We start from the raw sequence: 22,193 nt of genomic DNA, 5'->3' as shown, positions 1-22,193 counted from the left end.
CCCGGGGCTGGCAAGTTTCTCCCAACTGGCGAGCACCGACTGTGCCTTTATTTCCGAGAAAAGTGGGGTGGGTATCGAGGGGGGGAAAAGAAGCAAGAGTTCAGAAAGTGTTACGCCGACCCCAGTACCTGAGCGACCTGCGATCCCCACCGCCGCCGCGACGAATCGGCCTTCTGGGCGGGGGCTTTCAGCCAAAGCAGAGGCAAAATAAGAAAAAGAAGGAAATGGTTCAGCCGGGAACGGGGCCCCAGGCCATGGCGGAGCCGCTTCCTGGTGTCCCGGATCACGCCAAAGGAGGCAAGGGCAATGAGCGGCGCGGCGCGAACGCCAGCAGCTCGGGGCGAGCTCCGCGCCGCCGACGCCGCCGCAGCCAGAGCGCGGCCGACTGTGGGAGTTTTGACGTTTCCTATTGTTGCCGGAAGTGACGTGGCGCTCGGAGCGCGGAAGCGGCGGCAGCTGCGTTCCCGGCACAGCAGATTCGCCGCGCGGCTCGGGCGCGCGTTGCGCCCCTCAGCGCGCCCCGAGGCACAGCCAGCCTCCACGGGACTCGGACAGTGTCACCTGAGGGGCAGGCCCGCGCGGGCGATAGTGCTCAGGAGGGCCGGTGTCCTCCCTGTGGTGCCCTGGGCGGCGTGTGGAATCTGCGACGCGGAATCGCGGGCCGCCCTCCCGGCGGGGCTGGCCGCGGTGCTCCGCGGGCGACGCTCCACGGCTCGGAATCCAAACGGCCGGCGCGAGAAGCACGCCGGGGCGCAGGCGTAGGGCTGCAGAACGAGCTGCAGAGGCGCTGCGGGGTCTATGCTGCCTCCTCCGGGCTGGACCAGGCGGGGCCGGGGGCTGCGGAGTCCGCAGGGGCTGCCGGCCAGGCTGGACCACGCGCCGATCGCCGCTCTGCGCTGCCTGCACGGAAGAAGGGGCCGCGCACGGGCAGGTGGGCTTCTCCTTGCTTTGAAACCTGGTGAGGGGACCGAGCCAGAGACCCTGCTCGCCTCGGGTAAAAGAAAAAGAAAAAGAAAACAAACTGAAAAAAAAAAAAATTGAAAAACCCCACAAAACCCCAGGGGTATTTTAGGGCTGGGACCCAGCGTCGGGAAATTTCCAGAGCGAATTCGCTCCTGCGGATTTGGAGCGGCCCGAGGCTTGTGAAAATACCGCATAGAAGGCAGAGAGGAGAGTAGCTCGCCTTTTCCCTATTTGCATTTCTCTCTTTTTTTTCTTTCTTTTCCTTCACCGATTTTCTGGAGCACCGTGGAGATTATTCCTTTCTCATCACCCTTTCTTTAGAACAACTCTGTCGGCAGTTTGATTCTGGGGTGATGGCTCTAGAGCAAAATGCTTTTTTTTTCCCCCTTTGGAAATTATTCACACGCCTGAGCTCCATGCATAAGTGCGTCCTTCTGCTTGCCCCGCCTCAGCTTTCTGTTTTTCTTTTTCCAGACTCTTGTTCATACCTCTTAGATCAGTAGTTGACTAGATCTGCAAGAAGTTGCATACAGTTCATTGCCCTCGCCTCTGTCTCCATGCATGATTCTTCATCATCATCATCATCATCATCATCATCATCATCATCATTATTATTTTGAAGTGTTTGAGGCCATACCCGGTGCCGCTCACGGCGTACCCCTGACTCTCCATTAGGCATCACTCATGGCAGGCTTAGGGGACCATATGGGATCCCGGGGATGGAGGCCGGGTTGCTGCCTGCCAGGCAAACGCCCTACCCGCTGTCCTAACGCTCCCCTCCCCTTCCGTGCATGATTCTTAAATTAACCCGCTGTGTCACTTAACGCATCAACCACAACCTGGAGGGTGGAGTTGCTTTCATCATTATAAACACCACCAATTTAAGGACCATTCCTTGGGGTGGCGGCGTTGATTGACAGCTCACTGCAATGCAAAAGGAATCAGGTTGTGTTTTAAGGACCTTGGGCACGAGGGCTGCCTTGTAGAATGAACTCTGGAGGAAATGAAGCCGCAGCCTTAAGTCCCATCTTAACAGGGGGACCTACGTCACAGATCTAAAGAGGAGCAGCTCTTTAAATTCCCCTTGATACGGTTCACGTCGTCAATTGGTAATCCAAGTATTGAGGTGTGAAGGAACTGGTAAAATGTGTGTGACCCGTTCCAGGACCTGCTGGGCATTAGCTGGACATTTTTCAGTCCTGTAATGCCTTCTGTCACATTTCAACCTGCCATCCCCATCTCCAGAGCCACACTCCCTTCCTGCTCTGGCTCAGAATGTTTACTGTGCCCCTGCAAAAGCAGCAGCTAGAGGCCGTGTTCCAAGGGTGTGTACTTTATTGTCAAGGGTTCCGTTACCGCAGTTGAAGTGATAGGAGACTGACGTCCTGACCAGGATTGAGGAGGAAAGGGGAAAGACAGCATAAGGTGTTAAAGTTTTTAAAATTCAGGTGTGGAATAAACTCTAGAAGGATGAAAGGAAGTCTGTGTGCTCAGGGGCCATTCCTGGCTCATGAGAATTTTCTCCTTTCCCCCCTTTATGTTTGGGCCACTCGGGCTGCTCAGGGCTTAGTCGTGGTTTTGCTCTTGGGGTGCCAGGGATGGAACCCTGGTCAGCCACATGCTGTGCAAGCACCTTACTTGTTGTACTCTCTCAGACCCATATACTGGGATTCTAACCAGCATTTAGGCTGCCACTTGCTAGGCAAGGTCCTTAACCTTTGTACTATTTCTTCTTGGCCTAATTTAAAAATTTTTAAAAATTGAGTCACACTGAGATACACAGTTACAAAGTTGTTCATCATTGAATTTCAGTCATATCATGTTCTAACATTATCCCTTCATTAGTGCATATCTCCCACCACCAGTGTCCCCAGTCTCCCACTTGTTGCCCCCACCCTACCCCCATACTGCCTCTATAACAGGCTCTCTCTCTCTCTCTCTCTCTCTCTCTCTCTCTCTCTCTTTCTCTCCTTTTTTGGATTATTGGTTTACAATCCAGCAATCCAGATACTGAAGGGTTAGCGTGTTATCATGTATATCCCTTTACCTACTTTTAACAGTTCCTCAGTTCTTGTCAAGAATGATCATTTTCAACTATTACTATCATATTGACCTCTTCTCTCTCCTAATGGCCCTCTGCCCCCCCCGCCACACACACACCTATGGTAGCTTCCACCCATTGACCAGTCCTCCTGGCCCCTGATTTCCCTGGCCTTGGATAGCAGTCTCATACTAATTTTTTTTAATATTCACAAAATGAATGCATTCTGCATCTGTCCTTCCTTCTGACTCATTCCACTCAACATGATACTCTCCAAGTCCATTCATTTATAAGCAGATTTCATGAATTCATTTTTCCTACAGCTGTGTAGTATTCCACTGTGTAGAATACATAGTTTCCTAATCTAGTCATCTGTTCTCAGGACTGCAGTTGTTCCTAGATTTCAACTATTGTGAATACTGCTGTATTGAACAAGTTGGCCCATTTTTTTTAAGTATATGTATGAAGTTCCTTCATATATTAAGCTTTTTTAATATATGAAGTTTCTTTTACATCTATATTTCATATAGATGAAGTTCATGCGCTTTCAAAGTTTTTTATTGAGCTTTCTTATTGCTTTGTTGAAAATTAGAAACCAGTCCTTTTTTTTTTTTTTTTTTTTCTTTTTGGGTCACACCAGGTGATGCACAGGGGTTACTGTCAGGAATTACTCCTGGCAGTGCTCGGGGGACCATAGGAATAGTGGTTCGATGCTGGGAATCGAACATGGGTCGGCCGCATGCAAGGCAAACGCCCTATGCTCTGTGCTATTGCTCCAGTCCCCAAACCAGTCATTTTGTTGGCTTTTGTATATTTTCAGCATCATCTTCCACTCCGTGGCTATTTTCCCACCTCTCTAAGGTGTCTCTGTGTACTAGTTTTGTTTTATTTTATTTATTTTTTTCTTTTTTTTCTTTTTGGGTCACACCCTGCAATGCACAGGGGTTACTCCTGGCTCATGCACTCAGGAATTACTCCTGGCGGTGCTCAGGGGACCATATGGGATGCTGGGAATTGAACCCAAGTCGGCCGCGTGCAAGGCAAATGCCCTACCCACTGTGCTATCACTCCAGCCCCTGTGTGCTAATTTTAGTGTAGTCTGTTGCTTCTAAGAAATATGTATCTGAAGATCACAACTGTAGGGGCCAGAGTGATAGTACATCAATTGGGAGGGCATTTGCCTTGCATGCAGCTGGCCCTGGTTGAACCTTGTGATTTGTCCACCCATTTATAAGCAAATTTCATGACTTCATTTTTCCTAGCTGTGTTCTATTGTGTAATGTGCCATAGCTTCTTTATCCAATTGTCTGTTCTCAGGCACTTGGGTTGTTTGCAGATTCTGGCTGTGGTGAAAAGTGCTGCAATGAATATATAAGTGTAGAAGAAAGGGCTCATGTAAATTTTTTTTTTTTTTAGCCTGTCTGGCTGCTTGCTTCCTTCCTCATTCCTGTTTCCTTCCTCTCTCCCTCCCTCTCTTCCTCCCTTCCTCCTTTCTTCCCTCCCTCCCTCCTCCCTTCCCTCCTTTCTTTCAGATGAGCATTCCACTCCAAGATCTGGATATGAGGTAGGCCTTTTGCTACTGGATTGTTGAAGACTTTTGTCACTCTCAGCTGAGAGAAACAAAATAAGTGTGCTTACTGTGAGCGCTCTATACATATCTGTAAATATTCCAATATTCCAGTATGGAGCTAAAAAAGCTACCCTGTTTCGCCCAGCATGAGTTCATATTGATATCTTAGCCAGTCACTTGGGCCTGCTTCATTCTAGTTTCCTGCTCTTGCTTCTCTGGAAATTTTCACTGCAGCTGCGAGAAACCTGATTCCTGCTTTTTAGTCCCTGGATCAGCCTTGGTGTATTGTGCATGGAAGTCTCTGCTCCAGGAACTGGTGATTTAGTGTTGTTTTTTTTGTGTGTGTGGTAGTGTTTGTTTGTGTGCAGATGTTTGACCTCTAAACTCTAGGTCTCTGGTCCTTTCAGACTTACCTGGCCAGCATCTTTGTCTTTTTCCACTCTTCCCCTTCATCTTTACAAATCTGGCTTGATGGCCTGGCTGTTCCCCAAGGGCTTTGTTATGTGGCCACCAGAGGGAGGAGGAGCCTGTGGGGTGTCTTTCCTTCATCTTAACCCTTGTTCTGTTTGAAGCTGCTTTTCTCAGGGGATCCTCTCTGGGTTGTGCCCTGGTTTCTCCGGTTTCTCCATCTGGTCTGGATGGTGCCATCAAGCCTTCATTCAGAATTGCTTCAGGGTGTGCCTTGGCAACTTCTTTGAATCCATTCCCCAAATCTCACTGCCAAGGGTGCCTCCATGTGTCTGTCTGCCTGCAACATAGCAAAAAGTGAGGGCCTGCAAAAACTAGAGCGGAGACCCCCCCCCACCCAGGGTTGCACCCTATGAAGTGGCAGCATGAGGGACTCCATGGGGTCACTGGGCCCAGGTCTAGCGTGTGTCTTAAGGGCTATTCTGTCTCCCTCCCCCTGCTTTAGTGTTTGATGGTGACCGAAGCTACGGTAAACAATCTCAGCAGAGTCTTCCATGTACTTAAGTGTTCAAATCAAGTGTGTATCTATTAACTTACTTGCTGATTGTATTCAAATACTGTTGAGTTTTGTGAGATTTGCCTCATTCTTTTAAAATTGCTATCACCATTTGCCTTTGACCAGCAATAAATACTAGAGTTCTTGTCCCATATCCTCAAAGCATTTGTAACATTAGTTGTATATTTTTTTTATTGGATTCAAACCATTATAATAGGTCTGTAGTATTTCATTCTTTTAAAATTGTGAAGTTATCCTAATGACATAGATACTCAGCATCTTTTGTTATGTGCTTCTTTGTATCTCTTAGGGGGTGATAGAAATGTTCACATAATTTCGCTATTTTTGACTGAGCTATTTCCTTAAAATATAAGAGTTCTTTGTATAGTTTGGGTCTTTTATTCAGTGTATGTATTCAGTCTTTTATTCAGTGTATGTTTTGTATCTACTCTGTGACTATCCCCTATGTACTTAACAATGTCTTAGAGTGGTTTGTAGTTAGTTCAACTTAATAAATTTTTATTTTATGGATCTTGCTGTGATAAGCTTATTGCAAGGAAAGTAAAAATCGAGGTGCTAGTAGCTCTCCCCATATACATACTTTTTCTACATAATCATTTTTATCTCAGCTCCCACGGCCTTACCCATTAGTTTCATATCTCCTTTCTGAACCTACTTTTTGCCATTCATTTCCCTATAAGTTGTTGGATTTATGGATTGCCTGCTGATCACTCACGCATCTGCTTTCCTAGCCCAGGTTGTGTTGGAAGCATACTCTTGGTCATGTGAATTCCTTCTGAGTTCGTGTTGCTTTGCTGAGTATTTGTGGTTTTTCATCCTTTGCTCTCATCTCAGTGGTAGTTAGAAGAAGGAAACAAAAAGTAGCATCCATTAAACCGGCTATATGTAACTTGCAGAACCTAACCATGCCAAAGCCAAACAATAACCCCCCAAATGCACATCCAGCTGGAGACAGAGCTCAAAGGGTACAAGTCTTATCTACCTGAGGCCCGTATGTAACCATGGGACACCACTGGATGCGGCCCAATTCCCCTCACTCCAAAGTAATTTTTATTGTTTTTGCCTTTTGGGTCACACCCGGCGATGCACAGAGGTTACTCTTGGATCATGCATTTAGGAATTACTCCTGGCAGTGCTTGGGGGACCACATGGGATGCTGGGAATCGAACCCAGATCAGCTGCATGCAAGGCAAACGCCCTACCACTGTGCTATTGCTCCAGCCCCAGTCATTATTTTAAGTATCTGCTTTTATTTTATAAAAGACTTTATTTTGCAAAACACTAGATTGGCAACTACGTTGAGGTTAGAGCCATAAAATCTGTAGTAAATATTATTAGCTGTAATAAATCATACTAGTTATTAGATAATGAATAATATTCAATCATTAACTCTGTGCTAAATTTCTTTGTCTCCTTTAAGATAACATGGGTTTGTCCTTTCTGCCTTGCCACAGGAAGCTTAGGTTTATTGGGTTACTCCCATCACAGTGCTCCCATTCCTTTGTGTTTATTTGTAACTTATTTCCTTGTGCTCTGTTGATTTGTGAATATTGTTTTTCTCTTCTCCTTAAGTCTTTTGCATAGGTAATTCAGAGCAATGTCCTTTTTGTATGGACACAAGAAGACAGTTAATGCTATGTTTTTGTAACAGGAGAGTTAATCGACTCCAAATGATATTTTCCTCCTGGGCATCCATTCTCGAATTAAGCCTCAGTTACCCTAACTTCCTAGCACCCCCAAAATCAGGGTCCTGACCAAGGACTGGATGGACCCAGGGCAAGCAGTGAGCTATGTGCTACCCTGGCATCGAGATGGGCCTGGCCAAAGTGCCATAATGCTTAACTATAAGTTAAGAGCTTGGTCATGAACAAATTCTGTCATGATCCAAAAAGTAATAACTAGATTTGGACCCTGCTAGGGTTAGGAATGATTAATTTGGCCTGAGCACTGTAGTCTGAGTCTGTGGCAAGATGCTCCCAGGAGAGCTGCCCTACAAGCCTCAATGCATCTCTTACTGTGTCCATACAAAAATAACTAGTATTAAGATGTTATTAAGTTACTGGACTAAGGAGAAGAGGAAGGCCTACCCCTAGATGGTGTTTTCACCATTGAGCCTTATGGGCAGTCAGGAAGGTCTTTCTTATGTTGATTTTGCTACCTGACTGGGTATAGCCTCAACACCTATTGTGAGAGAATTGGAGGAGTTGGGAGAGAGAGTAGGGAGCAAGATAGAGCGCAGAGAGAAGAGCGGGAGACAGGAGGAGACGGGAATGAGGGGCAGTATGAGGCTAAAATGGGGGGCTCAGAGAGCCTGGAACAGGCGCGTGGGGAGAATGGAATGAACAGCAACTGATCAACCAGCCAATTTGGCCCTCATGTCCTCCTCCGTGTGCCCCATGGCACAGGCCGCCCAGGCTGGGCGAGCAGCCCAAGACCCACCCCCAACCCGTGTGGCGAGGGGAAGAACCGTTGGGGCCTCCCCTGGCCGCCCAGGAGATTAAACAGTCTCCAATTCCTGTTTGTTTGGTTTCCACTCTCGGTGATACTCAGGGCTTCTCCTGGTGTGTGCTTGGGGTCTCTCCCAGCTGTAGCTGAGAGGTCATGCTGGCAATCAATGTAACTGGCAGATTATGCTGGAGATTAAACCCAGGCCTCCTGCCTGCAGAGCTGCGCTCAGGCATTGAGCTCTCTCCAGCTCTTGGCTCCACCTGTGCGCAGTGAATTACAGTCTTAGAAGTGCCCTACATTGTCATCAAGGGAGACTATTTTAGGTTGATGTATCTCCCCAAGTCCTACTTAAGGGTTCTACATATAGTATTTGGAAGAGTCAGAAAATGACCAGTTAGCAGGAACCTAAGGCTATCTTATTTTTTTGTAAGGAGAAACACTGGGTGAAAATAAAGTGCACCTGACAACTAGGAAGATATAGTAGATGCAAGAAAGTGAAGCCTAATAAGAGAGAAAAGTTAGGGGAAATAGTTAAGCCAAATATGGTAAGTGAATGAAAAATGAATAAATGAATGAAGTGAAAAATAAAGAAACTTCAGAAATACAGACTCATCCAGTATTTCTTTTTTTTTTTTAGGTGAAAAATTAGATTTTTTTTCAAAAGCTGGAACTGAATATTATGTTAAATAATGGCAACTGGTGACTTGAAGAGAAGCTTACGGAAGTTAGAACAAGTGCTTCGCTCACTAAATTATCCTAAAGAGGTGGATTGTGTAGGGTAAGCTAAGATTCTTATTATTTTACTTTTGCAGGTGTGTGATCAGAAGCAAATCATGGTCATAAGACAAGTTTTTTTTTTTTTTTTTTGAGCACCATAAGGGACTGCATTTGTATCACTAGCAGAAGAAAATAGATTTAGTGGAAGAAGTCTGCTCTGGGAAAAACCAATCAATACTCTAATAGACTGTTGGTACTACAGAGCTATATTCCATGCAAATGAACAAGAGAATTTTAAAATCCTCTGGAGTGCTGAGGAGTCGGGCTTAGTGAAATCTCAAGGATCTTGTGCGTTTAGAGCATCATTGTAACTATAGTACTAAGTTCTATTATTACAGCATTTCTTATCTATTAGCTTATTATGCCACTCGGTATAGTGCTGCTCACTCAAAATCCTTCTTCCCCGCACACAGCTTGGTCAAGGGTGATACAGCTGCCTCTCTGCCCATCATCAGCTACTCCCTCACCTCGTACTCGCCTTACATCGCAGAATTCCTGCTGGAATCCAATGTAGAGCTCCTGGCCAAGAACGACTTGTGCTTTATAGACACTGTTTATAAGGTACTTTGATTTTATAAAGCCATAATTGTTTGGAAAGTCATGGTTTTAGCTGAACAATTTTATAGCACTTGCTTCCAATTCTCAGTATGTTTAAATGTCTTTATCTCACCTAAATGCAATTCTGATTGTAGTCAAGATGTAACTCAAACGTTTGCTTAGTGTTTCACAATTAATCATGGGACATTTCATTGATATTTGTCACTCATTATTATTAATTCTTTTTTATGCCAACTTTTGGTGATATTTGATAGAATAGTAAAAGTTAGAAATATTCTTTTGGGGATTAAGGCTTATGGTTCATAGAGTTGTGGGTTAATCCCATCAACGGCCAAGATCCAGAGACTATAAAACAAAGCTCCCGGAAGCTTATAGTCTAGTTTTCCCTCTCAGAGAACCTGGCTAGTTACCATAGTATCCTGCCCGAATAGCAGAGCCTGGCAAGCTCTCTGTGGCGTATTCGATATGCCAAAACTAGTAACAATGATGGGTCTCGTTCCCCTGACCCTGAAAGCGCCTCCAATGTGGCATCGTTGGGGAGGACAAGTAAAGAGAGGCTTCTAAAATCTCAGGGCTAAGACAAATGGAGACATTACTGGTGCCAAGCAAATCAATAAACAAATGGATGACAGTGATACAGTGATACACAGTGATACAGTGACAGAGTTGTGGATTAATTTAGTCCTTTGCAGAAGGAAATGTAATTCTGATATTTTATGTTCCTAAGGTCTTAAACAACATCCTATATCTACTCCAGTATCCATACCTGTACCATATATACAGTGGCTTTAATCTGCATTGATTGGTTTTTTTGTTTTGTTTTTTTTTTTTGCTTTTTGGGTCACACCCAGCGATGCTCAGGGGTTACTCCTGGCTTTGCACTCAGGAATTACTCCTGGCGGTGCTTGGGGGACCATATGGGATGCCGGGGATCGAACCCAGGTCGGCCGCGTGCAAGGCAAACGCCCTACCCGCTGTGCTATCGCTCCGGCCCCTGATTGGTTTTTTTTTTTAAAGCCCTAGTTACAGTCATTCCATTGTGTCCAAATTCAATGTCTTTTCTTAAACTGTTTTAAAATAACAAAGCCCATTTATCAAAGCAAATCCTTTTCTCTTTAAATAGAGAGTTACAGTGGATAAAATAGGAACTTTCGCATAGTTTCTGTTAAATCTTTTCTTCCTTTGTCTCTTAGCTCAGAAAATTCCCTTCGATGCTTAAGAAGGAATTTTAAGAAATTTTAGGGTTCTGCAGAGTAGATACTGAAAAGAGCTATTCCAGTCTGTTTCATTCTGCAAGGGAAAAATTGAAACTTGGGCCTACTGACTTATCTGAAAAACCATGCGGTAAATAATTAAAACCAGGGCTGGAGCAATATCACAGGGGTAGGGCATTTGCCTTGCACACGACCGACCTTGGTTTGATTCCTAGCATCCCATATGGTCCCCTGAGCACCACCAGGGGTAATTCCTGGGTGCAGAGCTAGGAGTAACCCTGTGCATCGCTGGGTATGACACAAAAAGGAAAAAAAATTAAAACCAAATAAAACTCTGCTGTTGATTTTTTTTTTTTGACTAGTGTGGGGTTTTTTTTCCTTCCCCACCCCCCTATCAATCAAGAGTATCTTGTAAGGATACTCAAACTTTTTGATAACTGACTGTGTTTTCTCACTTTGAACAGTTTCTGTTTTCTGGTATATCCCTAGCCGCCTAGCTCCCTGCCTGGACACGTCACCCATGTAGTTCTGACTGACAGCACTTTATTCATCAGTCTCTGTAGTATCCTGGAGCTAAGGCTTGATGCTCCTCCTTAAAGAAGACCCGAGTACCAGGTAGCTGTTTGGGTTTGAGAAAATCATTGCTTCTTTTCATGTTGATCTGTTCCTTCTTTGTAGCTTCTTCGTGATCAGTTTAATTATAAGCCAATCTTGACGAAAAAGCAATTTCTTCAGTCTGGATTTGCAGAATGGAAAATCCAGATTATTTGTGATATTTTGAATTGTGTGATGAAAAAGCACAAGGAGTTGGCTGGTTCTGAGAAGGTAAAAGTATGGTAGGGAACATAGCTTCAGAGGTTGTTCTTTACACATGTGAGACCTTGGTGTTGAGTTCTGGGACCAGAAATAATCAAGACATTGATGAAATACTTTCAAGACAAATGCATGCTAAAGTAATGCAGGATTTTAATGTAGAAAATAAAAAAACCTAGACAACTGATACAAAATGCAATTACTGTGTTTTCATACATTTTGGGTAATTTTATAATACTTCATATTTGCTTTAAATTCAAGTCACTTATTTTGGTACGTTTGTGATTTATATGTGCTGTTCATAAACACTTTCACGTGTTACATGTAGTTTCTTTGGACTCATTTTGGAACCATGTTTTATGTATGATAATATTAATGACAGAAGAGTTTTTAATGCATACTAGGCTTTCACACAAATATATTATGTGCTAATACTTTTTTTTAAAGACTCCAACACAACAAAGAAAAGCAGTTCTAATAAGCTATATAATACTTTTTTTTTTTTTAGACACAAACACAGCAAAGAAAGAAAAGCAGTTCTAATAAGCCAGAACCTCCAAATACCAGTGAGATATCATCTGCAGAATCTGTTGGCATTGATATCACAGGCAGGTTTATGACTTCAGGGAAGGTAGGACTAAACAAAATATGTCATACAGTTTTAAGAATGATCTTAATTAATTCCAGGTGAAAAGATCCCTTTCGTGATTAGATCCGGTAAAACAAAATTGAGTGTGGTCTTTATGTACCTCAGGTTGCTCCTCATTTCTATATTCTGTAGAAAGGGTACAGGACAGGCATGAAATGTGTTCATGTTCAACGGAGGGTGCCACTGCAGGTGGTGCTCAGGGCCTGCTGAGTACCAGCAATCGAACCTGGGGCTCTTGCATGCAAATCATGTGCACAGGCTCTCTGAGCAATCCCACTGGTCCTGATCATGTATTCTTTTTTCTTTTTGCTTTGTGGGTCACACCTGATGATTCTCAGGGGTTACTCCTGTCTCTGCACTCAGGAATTTCTCCTGGCGGTGCTCAGGGGACCATATGGGATGCTGGGAATCGAACCCGAGTTGGCCGCGTGCAAGGCAAATGCCCTACCCGCTGTGCTATCACTCCAGCCCCTGAACATGTATTCTTAATTGTCTGTGTGGTCCTAAAACACTGGAATATGTGAAATGAAGTAAGAAAGATCCTGCATGAATGCAGTTTGACCCAATGCCGTACTCTCGGTTTTTTTTTCCTTTTGTCACCATGAAGTTTGATTTGTTAACATAGAGTCTGATACTCTGTGACCTTAGTTGAGGTTAAAAAAAAAATACTGCTGTGATTCCTTCAGAGTTAGTTTTGAATACTTGAGTCTTACTTGTGTGGCAGTCTTGTTTTGAAATTGTTGTTGATGACACATACAGGCACACTGGCCATTCGGGGATTGGCATATCAGGGCACGGAGTGCCCAGGAGAGTACCAGGGGCCTCATACGTCCAAGACATGTGCTTCACCATATGAGCCATATTCCTGACCTCTTTTGGGATCACACATATGTATATTGGTTTTGTGGTCACATCCGGTCATACTTAGGCTACTCTTGGCTCTGCATTGAGAAATTGTTCCTGGCAGTGCTTGGGGGACCGTTATGGGATGCTGGGATTGAACCCAGGTTGGCAGTGTGCCAGGCAGGCACCTTACCAGCCACATTATCTCTCCAGCCCTCGTAATAATATTTTAAAATAACCTTAGCAAAGGGCCAGTGCTTACCTTGCATGCAGCCAACCCTGATTGTATTCCAGGTCCTTCAAATACCCCCAAGAGTGACCCCTGCACACAGAACCAAGAGTAAGCCCAGAGCACTGCCAGGAATACCCCCAAACAGAAAATAATAATAATATCTGTTTATGGATTGGGGACAGTTGACAGAGCACATACTTAGCATGCAAAAGCCCCGAGTTCAATCCCTGGCACCACAGGATTCCCTACAAAACCACAAATAGGAAAACACGTTCCTGGAGCATTTCAGTCCTTTGTCAACGTTTTTGCTAATCTTGTTTTATTTTTATTGCAACCGATCCTCTCAATATCTTTTTGCCCAGATCTGAAACATTTTTTTTTTTTGATTTTTTGGGTCACACCCTGTGATGCTCAGGGGTTACTCATGGCTTTGCACTCAGGAATTACTCCTGGCGGTGCTTGGGGGACCATATGGGATGCCGGGGATCGAACCCGGGTCGGCCGCGTGCAAGGCAAACGCCCTATCCGCTGTGCTATCGCTCCAGCCCCCAGATCTGAAACATTTTGAAATAAATCCCAGACATCACTAAGGAGACTAAAAGAAACCAAACAAACTCTAAGACTAGTTTAAAGATTATAAACTTAATTATATCACTCTTAAAATGTGAATAGTAGCTTACTATTGATTGATATAGTTGTATAGAGGAAGGGCCAGGGATGTGATCAAAAATAAGAGTACCTACCTGGTGCCACCAAGATTAGCCCTGATAGACTGTTTAGTGTTGCACCAAGTGTGGTACAAGCAAACAAATAAATGAGAAAACTTCTGCCAACCTTAAAGGGAAGACAGGACATCTCTTTTGCAGAAATACTGTGTATATGTTGAAAAATAGATTGTGTGGGAGAAACCTTCATGAGGCAACTCTGCTAACTTTTCCTCTGTGTAGAAGCAAGCTCTGGTGATCCGTCACTTGTATAACGAAGAAGCTATTAATGTTCCCAATGAGCCATTAGCGCCTGCAACGAAGGCTAGTGAAATCTTTGATTCCTGTCATGCAAAAGCCTCTGAAATAAAGAAGCCTGAAATGAAGGATGCTGAAGTCAATACTGACCAAGAAGTAAGTATTTGAAATTTCCTTCATTGCCTTCATTCCCTCTTCCTCTGGCCCACGTGGTCAGTTCAGCATTTAAAGGTTGGAATATTTCTAGTCTTCAGAATTTTTAATGGAGCTATAGCACAGTGGGTAGGGTGTTTGCCTTGCATGCAGCCGACCCGGGTTCAATTTCTCCATGCCTTTCGGAGAGCCCAGCAAGCTACCGAGAGTATCCCACCCACACGGCAGAGCCTGGCAAGCTATCTGTGGCGCATTCGATATGCCAAAAACAGTAACAAGTCTCACAATGGAGACGGTACTGGTGCCCGCTCGAGCAAATCGATGAACAATGGGACAACAGTGCTACGGTGCTACAGTGCAGAATTGTTAATGAGGACACGTTGCTTTTATGACCATTACTTAAGAATCAGGAAATCTGACAGTAGAAATTCAGTAGGTACTTTTTGTAGCTCATGTTCAAGATACTGGACTAGGCGTTGTGGGCACTATAAATCTGACAGTGTAATTCAGTAGGTACCTTTGTAGCTTATGTTTAAGATACTGGACTTGGTGTATGGTCCCTATAAATCTGATGGTATAATTCACTTTGTCACTTATGCTTAGGAAACTAGACTAAACTAGACTAGGTGTTTTGGGCACCACAGTAAGTATTCAATTTAGGGCCTATGCGATCTAATAAGGACTAGAGCTGTTATTTTGTGCAGCAAAGGTTTTCCACATCTGTTTCCTGTTCTGAAGAATGGGAAGATCACTACTGTAACCTCTCCATTTTCCTTTAGTTCCCTCACTGTTCTATTCTTTCTTGGAATACTGCTTCTATCACTTGATTGCTACCAATCCATTATGTGTCTAATCTCAGCTGCTAAGACTTGTTCATGTCTTCTGAATCATGTGGCACCTGTATATTCCACATACAGCTGGATTTTTATTTAACTTTTTTTTTTTTTTTGCATTATTGGGGGCCACATCAGCTGGTGCTTGTGAGGGTGAAGGAGACTGTACAATGCTGGACATTGCCCTGGGCTTTGCCCCATCAAGACGAGCCCGCTAACGTTAGACTCTCTCTGGCCCAGTTGGTATTTAAAAAAACTATTAAGTAGCCATTAGGCTGGTCTCCTATTTATGGCCAACTGAGCAGTTTTGGTGCATTCCTTCCCCTCGCCCTGTCACTCCCTCTCAGTTTTGTGCTAGGAGCTGTCTTAAGAAGCCAGTGATTGTTTCCTTGTACCAAGTGATCGAATTCTATGAAATAAAAGTAGTTCTGATGCTCCTGCTTATGCCTGCTGTCGTGGTTGAGACAATGCAATAAGTGGGAATATATTGATTTGTAAAGAAATTTCAGCTTTTGTGTATTATAATTTGTGATCTCTCTAATCATTTTAGGATTTAAAACTTGATCACAAGATTATAGCACTGCAGACTATGCTTACTGAATGCCAAGAGAAGCTTGAGAAATTGGCTTTTATCGAGAGCAGAGTAGATGCCTTAGAAGAGAAACTGAAAGGGCAAGTGATGGTGAATGAGAAATCCTGGACCAATCTTATGAGTCGCGTCACCCTTCTTGAAACAGAATTGCTTTTGTTTAAAAAGGTATTATTTCCCCCCCCTTAACGTTTATGGCATATCTCAGATGCATAAGAGATATGCATTGTGATGTATATTCTTTTGAAAATGCTGAGGAATGAGGTATAGTGGAAGATGTTTAGTTGTGATGAAGTCCTACTTGGATTAACCTGTTGAAGCTATTGTGATCTATATCAGGTAACGTAGACAAACATGGAAATGGAGCTTTCAGAGCTGTTAGTAGTCGAATTGCTTCAAATGGGTGAGACCGTGTGTGATTTTATGAAAAAATATATTTTCATATGTTTTATGAAAATATACTTCAGCAGTACAGACAGTACAGACGGCCTGTTTTTATAGAGTGAAAAAAGAAATGAGCGGGAGAAAAATAGTTTTAATTAGAATTTCTTATTCTCACTTCAAATTCTAAATGTAATAGAAATCAAGTACCAAGTTTATTATTGCCACAGGAAATCTGATAAATGTGATTATTTATTTATTTCTTTATTTTTGTGCTGGGTGCAACTCCCGACAGTACTCAGGGAACCGTGAGGTACTGGGAATCAAACCTGGGTCTCCCAACACAAAGCCTGCTTTGAGTACATGCAGCGCAACGGCCTGTCTCTCTCACCCAGAAATGTGATTTTTGATTTACTCAGAATTTCACTTTCTGTTCCTTATCTACCTTACCTTTTAAGGAAGTCAGGTTAACAATTCAGAAAGCTTACTATCTGCTTACTTTTAAAATGATAATTTTGTATGCATAGAAACGTTTATTGCTTTAACAAGTAAAACAGATATTCAAACATGCATCATTTCATGTTTGTATTTGATACTTAGTGTTGAATGTGTTAAAATGAGAACAGAGCATGCTTTGCGTGCTGTAGACCCATGTTTGATCCTAGACACCCTTAAGGACCCCTGGGCACGGCTGGAAGTGACTCCTGAGCACAGCGGAGTAATCCCCAGGTGCCACTGGATGTGGCTCAAAAGCCCCACAAGCAGAAGAGTAAGGACAGATTTCTCTTATTTATTTTTGTAATCAAATTCTTGGTTTGCTTTTGCTGCCACACCCAGTGGTGCTCAGGGCTTACTGATAGCTCTGCACTCAGGCATCACTCCTGGTGAGGTTCAGGGGACCATATGGATGCTGTGCTCTAACCCAGGTCAACCGCATAAAAGGCAAGCATCCTACCCACAGTGCTGTCCCTCCAACCCCAGAGCAGATTGTTTTCCATTTCATTCTAAATATTCAACTATGTTATTCCAGAAGGACGAATCTGAGATGTGTAATGGAAGGTGTGAAAACTTGGTGTCTAGAAGTGACGTGGAAAACCAGAACCCAGGTAAGTTCTATGCTGTCAGTGTTAGTGGTATGGCGAGTAGTTCCCAGAAAAATGATGATGATTTTCATATTCTCATGCCTTAATTTTAGAAACTGCACTGCTCCTAGGAGCAACAACAACCACTGAAAATAAATAAATAGATAAATAAATCAAGCCATTGACTTACAGACTAATGAAGGCAAGGATTATCGAAGAAGCCAGTTTCCTATGTATCTGACATGGCAGAGTGACTGAATACATGTCAGCGGACAAAATTTGGGCTAGAGATGCCACAAAGGGTGTGTGGGAGCTGGGGTTGATTGCCAGTGTCACGTGGTTTCCTGTGGAAACGTTCATAGCTTAGACTTGGTGTGCACACCCTTGGTTTGCAAGCCCTGTCAGTCACTTCTGAGGTATTACAAGCCACTTGCATTTAGACAATCTTAGGATAATTTCATGCAAAGGATCTAAAGTGCGGTCTCTCCCATGGTCTTTGAGACCCACTAGGATAATGATATTTCCCTTCCATTTGTTTGGGGGCTGTGTGTCGAGCCCTGACTTCATGCCAAGGAGGGCCAGCTCTTTCTTCCCGGGACCTAGTTCTTTGTTCTTTGCTCGGTCTCCCATAGCATAGGGAAGAGGCCATTCTAGCCAAGCAAAGACCCAGGAAATCAGGAGGAGAATTGCCACAGAAAATCATAGGAAGTTAGGCCATCTGGCTGTCCGTCGCAGTCAGTGTTATGTGCCTGGCCTAATCTGGAACTTCTGGAATGCCCTAAATGGCTCTCCCTGAAAAGTTCCCCAGCCAGCTACCCACCAAACTTTCTCCCACAGAGAAGTATTTCCTTGCACAAGTTTCAGCCCTGGGGCACCTCAGCTCTAGCCACTACTCTACTTCCCATTCTTCCCTCCTTTCTTTCTTTCCTGTCCCGACACCCTAGGACAGCCCAGTTTTTTTAATGGCATAAAAATATTCATAAAAATACCCTCAGACAATACCCATCTTTATTCATACAAAATATCTCAAGGTTGGGTTGGATCGATAGTACAGCAGGTAGGGTTCAATCCCCGGCATCCCATATGGTCCTCCAAGCACCACCAGGAGTAACCACTCGGGTGTGACCCAAAATGCACGGTAGCACTGTCATCTCATTGTTCATCTATTTGCTCAAGCGGGCACCAGTAATGTCTCCGTTGTGAGACTTGTTGCTGTTTTTGGCATATTGAATATGCCAGGGGTAGCTTGCCAGGCTCTGCTGTGTGGGTGGTATACTCTTGGTAGCTTGCCGGGTTCTCCGAGAGGGACGGAGGAATCGAACCCTGGTCAACCGCATGCAAGGCAAACACCCTACCTGCTGTGCTGTGGCTCCAGTCCAAAAATTAAAAAAAAAAAAAAATCCCAAGTTTAGGATAGAGTCCATGAAATCCCTGCCTAATTTCATGTTATTCCTTGAAGTTCTGTGCTCCTCACAGTCCCCACAGAATGAGTGAGGTAGAGCTTGTCTTCCACGTTGGGCCACAAGGTGGGCTCCGCATTCGCCACGCCAATCGTTAGCAGTCAGTGGAACATCATATCAAATTGAAAATTATATTTGAAAAAGCTTTAAAGACAAAGGTCTATCCTGCGATCCAGGCAAATCACTTTTGTCCTTTAGAACTATAGAATTAGGGTGTTGAAAGTCAGTCAAGTGCGATTGAGCCTGGACTGGCCATTTTTTCCGTCAATAGCAGTGAGTACGCCAAAGAATGAGCAGGCAGGCAAGAGGCGTCCCTGCGAGATGAAAGCAAAAGTCTTTCTTGTTCTAGTCCTCATGTGGTAATACTTTGTTCCCTAATTGAGGTTGTCTGTGGAGGCTTACAATAAAACTCTTTATGTAAACCAGTTTAAATGGCTGTCTGATTTTTGTGTTTTTTTTTCTTTCTCTTTCTCTCTCTTTTTTTTTTTTTCCTTTTGGCTGCCAAATGTGCCGTGACGAAAACATAGAACTTAGGAGTTTCTTCAGCAGGAGCAGGCCTTATCTGTACCTTTCTGTCGCTGATTCAATTGTAGGAAAGATTGGAGATGTGCTCTCATTTTGTTGATTGAGTAACATTAGGGTACTGGAAATAGATCGCTACCCAATTCTTTGGGGAAAAGGATTTGTGGGAATGGGGAATGTGCTCGGTGGTAGGATTCTTGCCTTGCAGTGGGGAGCTTCCAGGTTTAATTCTTACTCCACTGAAAAATGAGGTGGGGAGAAACAAAAGTCTGTGAACCTGAATTTTAAACATTATCTTTTATATCTTCATCATTCGGGGTGGACTGTTTCTTGATTTTTAAAAAGTATATGTCAGTTATCATCATAATTTTCACCATTTGGGGCTACAGAGAGAGCATTGGGGTTAGGCCCTTGCCTTGCATGCTGCCATCCCAAGTTTGATCCCCAGCCCCACATATGATAGTCCAGTACGCCTGGAATGGTATTTTAGCACAGAGCCTGGAGTAGCCCACGGCCACCACTGTGTGTGGCCCAACCAGCCACCACCCCCCCAAAGAAACCCAACTAGTGCATCATCTTTTTTGTTTGTGGGCCACATCCAGTGGTGCTCAGGACTTATTCCTGGTTCTGTGCTCAGGAATCATTTCTGGTGGGTCTAGAGGACATAGGTGGTGCCAGGACAAATGTAGAAACCAAGTCAGCTACATGCAAGGCAAGTGCCTTACCCCTATACTGTCTCACTGACAGTGAGACACTTCCCACCGTTTAAGGAAAAAAAAGATGAATTAGTGACTTATATATAGAAATGATTATGCAAAGAAATGATTAAAGTGCCCTCTTGTGCAATTGATCGCTATCATGTTATAGACATTACCTTTTATAATTTTTTTGGCACGTTTTAATTTCCAAGTCTCTAAGAGTGGGTCATTTTCTTAAATATATTTTGACTTATCTGGATCTATCCTAGTCATCATTTTATGTCCATCATACTCATTGACTCGATATAAACAATCATTTTCCTCATCTATACATAAAGTTTTAAATGTTTGCTTCTCCGGGGAAAAGAATAACAGTCTAAAAATTGCTTTCTCCACAAATAGAAAAAAAAAGAAAGGCTAACAGATCTTCTGTTCTGTTGTACAGTTTCCCCGATGGTTATGGCTCCAAGGAACTCAGCTGTGACTTACTGTGGTGTGAGAGATTTCTCAGAGGTAAGAAAAACTGCCAGCTGCTTCGATGATTTCCTTCCTGAGGTCAGGAGAACAAGCACGCATTGGCTTTGGTTGTAGATGCCATTGGCAAAGAAAATAGTGAAAGTGTAAGTCTTAATCTCTTAAAAGTTCTGTGTGATAAGGAAACAGTATTTCCTGCAGTTTTATACTGAGTTGAGTATGTTGGTGTTGCATCTGTGGTGATGGTTTGCTTTGCGCAACCAGCTAAGTTTGTTGCTTTTTTTTTTTTAATTTAAGGAAACAGCAATCCAGAAAATGGAAAGGATGAAAAAAATGTAAGTAAAGGGATAGGGGCAACAGAAATTCACTTGTCTGTAGGGAATTGGATTGGATTACAGTGTATGTGGACTGTGCATGTGTGTTTCAGACCTTAAAAGGCCTCTCAATCAGGTGTGGAATTTCCTTCAGGACTCCAGTGGATAATAAATCCACCTCCAGTTCTGTGTTTGCAAGATGAGTCACTGTTTTGGTTTCTAACAAGGGATGTGAAACATTGTTGATGGAATTAATTGTGGGTTAGAGAGTGCAGAGATCTTTTTGAGTTGAGCACTCTCTATTTTGATCACCAATATAGCTATATATCAAGATGTTAAATAATACATGTAGATGGATAATTTTAATCCTTTCAAGTTTTGTAAAAGTATTACTTGTATTTTTCTGAAAGTTATTGGTCAAATTAACTAAATGGCATACTCTAAAATAAACTAACGGCAACTACTCTAAAAAGTAAAATTGCAAAAGAATGATTGGTTTAGAGAACAGCTCAAAGGAAATGCAACAAGTAATTAAATAAGATTATTATGCCATGTAGTACCTAAAAATATTAATACTTTGAAATTTGGGGAATACTGAAATCACGTGCTTCAAGAATTAAATTTTTATAATTGTAGTTGTTTTTCTGCCCATAGTATCTTTAATTTATTATCATTAACTGGACCTATAAATAAAAAAACCACAAGTTTATTTTAAGGTCAAAAACATTTCAATCTTCCTGTGATTGAATTATCAATATATTTTATTATTAATATGTTTCTTATGAATTATTAATATATTTCTTATTATGTTGTAGGTTTGAGGAAACTGCAGAGTTACTGAAATTTCCAAATCACTAATTATAGAAATTGCTGCATAACTCCCCTGGGACTTTGATTTCTGTACATGTTGTACATTTTAATATAAAATTTTAATATACTGCATTATTTTTATAAATAATTTGAATTCCACTTGACATATGAGCTTTTCCACCCAATATTGAATAAATATGACCTATCTTTGTTCCAGGATTATTCCGTGTCACTTTTCTTGGGAAACCTGTGTCTCTGTCCATTTCTTTCACAGAACAAAGTCATTACAGTCCCGTTGTTTTGTGTTGACGTTTGTTGGCAGTGTGCTAAGTAATAATGTTTTTTAAAGTCCAGACATGAGGACCGTGGTTTACATCCTGTTGGCAACCTTTCAGCAGGGTCCTGTATATTGTACCCCAGAGGCTCTCACACATACCCTCTTGCCATCTGTCCTGACAAATATGTTGTAATGAACAGTTCAAAACACTCATTGAAAATTCAAGTGAAAATGCAGTTATTTTATGCTGAGTCAGATGTCAAAAAACCACCCATCTGGGGGAGAGTATGGGTATGATCCTTCCTGAAAAGCAGGTCGGAGAGTTTGCTGGAGAATGTGTTGAATATTTTAGTACCACACTCTGTCACACATTTTAAGACCAGCCCGGCCATCAGACACGGATGGTGGCTGTGCTGTATTATAATACAGCAGATACCCAGTTAGAGCAATGGAATTTTTTTTTTTAAATGATGGGAAGTTACTTATTTGTCTCAAGAGAGGAAGGTCTTCCTGCAGTTAAATTTAAAAACTTAAAGTTAATTTTA

The 22,193-nt window shown here is 42.9% G+C and overlaps 2 protein-coding genes across 5 annotated transcripts in view; one reads left to right on the top strand and one right to left on the bottom strand.

The window, feature by feature from the left end:
* The window catches only part of FBXO8 (F-box protein 8), a 44,317-nt gene extending 43,922 nt beyond the window's left edge, over positions 1-395 (bottom strand). Inside the window, exon 1 of one of the 2 annotated variants that reach the window (XM_004610386.3) lies at positions 129-395. The gene's annotated coding sequence lies outside the window, so the exon portion shown is untranslated. The remainder of the gene's footprint in view (positions 1-128) is intronic. The other variant, XM_055119996.1, reaches the window with a different exon arrangement.
* A 271-nt stretch (positions 396-666) lies between these two features.
* On the top strand, positions 667-21,588 carry CEP44 (centrosomal protein 44). Of its 3 annotated transcripts, XM_055141907.1 has the most exons (12): positions 667-931; positions 4,537-4,568; positions 8,645-8,785; positions 9,198-9,345; positions 11,235-11,381; positions 11,878-12,000; positions 14,041-14,211; positions 15,592-15,798; positions 17,042-17,117; positions 20,219-20,286; positions 20,545-20,582; positions 21,377-21,588. In XM_055141907.1, the coding sequence occupies exons 3-12, from the start codon at positions 8,697-8,699 to the stop codon at positions 21,417-21,419; spliced, it is 1,110 nt and encodes a 369-aa protein (XP_054997882.1). In that variant the 5' UTR covers positions 667-931; positions 4,537-4,568; positions 8,645-8,696; the 3' UTR covers positions 21,420-21,588. The 3 variants fall into 3 exon arrangements, with proteins under 3 accessions (XP_054997882.1, XP_004610478.2, XP_054997890.1); XM_004610421.2 differs by lacking the exon at positions 4,537-4,568; XM_055141915.1 differs by lacking the exons at positions 4,537-4,568; positions 15,592-15,798.
* The last annotated feature ends 605 nt before the right edge of the window (positions 21,589-22,193 follow it).

The sequence above is a fragment of the Sorex araneus genome, chromosome 1 (genome assembly GCF_027595985.1).
Source record: "Sorex araneus isolate mSorAra2 chromosome 1, mSorAra2.pri, whole genome shotgun sequence".
In the NCBI taxonomy this organism is placed as follows: Eukaryota; Metazoa; Chordata; class Mammalia; order Eulipotyphla; family Soricidae; genus Sorex; species Sorex araneus.
The sequence above is the reverse complement of the archived record's forward strand: the minus strand, read 5'-3'. Positions and strand labels throughout refer to the sequence as shown.